Source organism: Sinocyclocheilus anshuiensis, unplaced genomic scaffold (assembly GCF_001515605.1).
Source record: "Sinocyclocheilus anshuiensis isolate Anshui unplaced genomic scaffold, SAMN03320099.WGS_v1.1 scaffold948, whole genome shotgun sequence".
Classification (NCBI taxonomy): Eukaryota; Metazoa; Chordata; class Actinopteri; order Cypriniformes; family Cyprinidae; genus Sinocyclocheilus; species Sinocyclocheilus anshuiensis.
Window position 1 is genome coordinate 171,907 of NW_015549709.1, and position 3,983 is coordinate 175,889.

A 3,983-nucleotide genomic window follows, 5' to 3' on the forward strand; every position below is an offset into this window, starting at 1 on the left:
GAAGTTGATGTATTTCCTCAGCGACCAGCACGGATCAGCTCCAGGCATGACGAAGCGAATATCGTCCTCTTTTGGAAGGCCAACCAAAGTAGTTCCGCTTTCACAACGAAACACAGCATCTTCACGACATGGCGGCGGCAACAACAATACTACAGCGAGAATAAAAGTTACGCCTTCTTTCTTTGCGTGAACATTTGGGCGGCTTTATGCAAATCTCCCCACATCGTGACGTAGACATGTGGGGGCGTGTTAGAAGAGCCGTTTTAGGAAGGCGTGGTTGACTCTTAACTTTTATAAAGAATATCTCTTTGGATTTGAGACTTTAGTCTTTGCAACTTTACAGATCTTCTTTATGCACCAAGAGCTTGTAACACTCCAAAGAGAAAGGAAAAATTGAAATCGCATCATATGACCCCTTTATGGTATTTTTCTCCAGTGAAATCCAGGTGAAGAAAAACATCTTTTCATGCTTTTATTTCAAGGAACTCCGGTTGTTTTTTGAGTTTCCCCGCTGACGGGTACTCCCTGAGTCGACTTTGGACAATCAAATGGCGAGCCAAAAGTGTGTTATTCGTTGTCACAGGGTGTCATTTCCTGGAGTGAATTCAGCACCCTTAAAGTATCTTCAGTCCCTGGATACAGATAAGAGAATCCAACACACCATACACTTTGGATAACCTGAGTTAAACTACCCGAGTAGTAGATTTTTTTCTCTCTTCTGTCATGTGACTATTTCTACTTCTCAATATTTTTTTTTTCCTTTCCTGTAAGGATCAGACTTTATAAAAGGACAAAAAAAAAAGAACACAAGGAAAGGTTTTTTTGGACTGTGTTTGGGGAAAAATATAAACTGTTTGCTCTTCGTTCCATTGACTGCGTGTTTGCAAACTTTGAACTTATTTCAACTGACGATACCGATACAACTATTTGTTTTTCTTCTTTCACAAGTTGTAGTGAATTGACAGTCTCAAATCCTCCTTACGAACTTAGATGTTTAATATAGGGGAAGTCGTGGCCTAATGGTTAGAGAGACGGACTCATAACCCAAAGGTTGTGGGTTCGAGTCTCGTACCGGCAGGGATTGTAGGTGGGGGGAGTGAACGTACAGCGCTCTCTCCCACCTTCAATACCAGGACTGAGGTGCCCTTGAGCAAGGCACCGAACCCCCAATTGCTCCCCGGGCGCCGCAGCATAAATGGCTGCCCACTGTTCCGGGTGTATGTTCACGGTGTGTGTGTGTTCACTGCTGTGTGTGTGCACTTTGGATGGGTAAATGCAGAGCACTAATTCAGAGTATGGGTCACCATACTTGGCCACATGTCATGTCACTTTTATAATGATATGCTAATGTGCCCATTCAAACTAACCTGTTCATTTCAACCCCCACATTAGAGTGTTATAACGGGTTACACTCATGTGGCGAGTTGATTGAGGATTAATCCGCTGCAGGCGCTAGAACTCAGGTGAAGGTGCTCGTTGTGATTGAGTGGTAGAGGTGTTATCAACTGACATATTTTATGATCACTGTCTTTTGTTATGGGTTTGTTTTCTTTCCAAAAAACTAGACAAACTAAAAACATAACTAATACAGATATAACATTTTGTTTCTATGACAACTGAATTATTTAGTTATTTCTTGCTTGCACATGCTGCAGGTCATTGTGTTGCAGCATCAGATACACAAGATGAGTCAGTCTCCGTCTATCAATGAAAATGCACCCCTCACAACAACCTGACGCCCCATTGTGATTTTGTTCCTCATATTTTTGTTCTGAAGGCCTAATGAGAGGAATATTTGCCACATGGAGTTCTAGAAAATAACTTTAGGCATGCCAGATAAGCATCTGAATGTAAATTTACAGAAGGTAAAATGCTTGAGTCACGACAGATATTTCCCTTAGTAGTCGACAGCCTCGAATAGAGCACATCATTTATAACTGCAAGAGTACGATTATCATTCAATTCAGCTGAAAATAAACAATGCATTACATACTTTTTCAACTGCCAAAGCCAATTTCATTCACATTAAAGGCTTGATTAGTGCTAATTTCGGACCCTGGTTATAGGTAAGATCATATTTGCAAGGTAAGAATATGTACACTAACAGTAAGAAGTTTATTACATCTTGTTAAGCCAACAAATTGGAAAGAACGGACAGTGACAGTAATAGTGCTTTCATCATCAGTAATTAGCGTCTCAAAGAAAAGAAATAAAGAAAGAGTTACATAAAATGAGCCACAGACAGAGTTATTACAGTGACCAATCGTGTGATATTAGCATCATGTTGCTGCAACAATAATATTCAGCTTAATTTCCATTATAGAAGCTTATTTAAAGCACCAAAAATGTGCTGTGTAAACACTGTGGTTTATTACTGTTTGAAGGAAGCCCCGTGTTAAAAAATACTCCATTAGTCCTGAATTTCATCATAAAATGCAGAATTTCCACTTTCATTCATATTTAATTCTATATATTCACTCAACTACATTAATTAGAATGGAAAGTATTCAAATTTACTGTTTTGATAACAAAACAAGGAACAAGCCTCAAGCAAATCATGAAAAATATTCCACATTAAACAGAATCAGATTGCATAAATAGTATTGTTTAAAAGTGCAGCACTCAACAGTCACACACATTACCAAACCAATCGAACAAACGTTCATTTTATTGGCCATTAAGAAATAAAAAAACATCTGTGTGAAATATATATAATGCATCCTTTTACTGTTGAGCTTGTTTTGTAACAATTCATCTGATTAGACTCAACTCATTAGATTCTCATTACAGTAATATAATATTTTTTTATTTACCTTTTAATTAAAATCCATCTTAAATGAAAGGCAGTAGAACAAATACTATCATGATGTATAATTACTTTAAAAAAAAAATGATCAATTACACTTGGGGTTGAAAAGTGCTTAATTGTCATTAAAATAATGTTGCAATGGCTTAAAAAAAATCTTGTATACTGGAGTGACTTAGACATGTTCTTGCATCACAAACAAACTTACCCAAGTACCTCAAGAAGGACCCTTTTTTGAGTTCCAAAATAGCAATTCTTTGCCAGACAAGGCCCAGAGGAAGCAAAAAGGCACCAAGTTGTGAAGATACAGAAACCACAGAAGCGCTTCCCTCCATCCATGTGTATGGGCTTTGGCTTTCTGAAGCTTTGTGAAGTAGTAAAGTGCACTGCATGGGCTTTTTTAGGATAAAATGTGGTCAAACATTAAAGGTTTTCACACTGTTGCTTTCTGACAGAGGCATAGTCGTTAAATTGATTCTTCCAGTCCAGCATATAAGAAAGCCAACGGTGGAACTGAGACTTCCACTGGAACTCCACTTCATCAATACTCGCTACAGCACAGAGAGAGAGACAGAGAGAGAGAAAATGAGGCAGGTCAAATTTGAGACAGAAGGATATTGGATTTATCATAGTGAAAATGAGAAGAGAAGTCATTTAGACCTGAGAAACATTTGGGAGGCCTAAACAGAGCCCACATGACCGTCTGAGTTTGTGCAGTGGTGCATGCGTGCATTAACGTGGTAACAGCCCTAATGAAAAAAGTGATAAATTGCTATACATTTTTCTCATCATGAAGCCATATATTCAACTTTTTTCGAGCAGAACCAAACCTGAATCGAATATTCAAATCTCTGCTCAATGTTTTGGCCCGTTTACAATACACACACCTGTCTTTAATACTGGAAACCCAAAGTAATGTTGGAAATATTCCTTGATAGTGGATGTTTATCTCCAAGGTTACATGTTAAAGTAATAGCACACCAAAAATAATTATGACACCACAAGACTGTACATGTACAATTTTATGGTGCATTTTGACAAATATGTCATTTTGCATTTGAAATGTTTTTGATTCTTAAAATATTGTGTTCCACCACATGCAACATTTTAGGTGAACTATATCTTTAAAAAGCAACTTTTCTGAGCAGCATGTAAACAATCATTCATTAGTCAATCA

The 3,983-nt window shown here is 37.8% G+C and overlaps 1 protein-coding gene across 1 annotated transcript in view; it reads right to left on the reverse strand.

Moving 5' to 3' along the window:
• Positions 1-2,102: 2,102 nt before the first annotated feature.
• Positions 2,103-3,983, reverse strand: part of LOC107660675 (cholinesterase-like) — a 22,555-nt gene continuing 20,674 nt past the window's right edge. Inside the window, exon 4 of the mRNA XM_016450062.1 lies at positions 2,103-3,357. Coding sequence (XP_016305548.1) covers positions 3,230-3,357 — 128 coding nt within the window. The 3' untranslated portion in view covers positions 2,103-3,229. The remainder of the gene's footprint in view (positions 3,358-3,983) is intronic.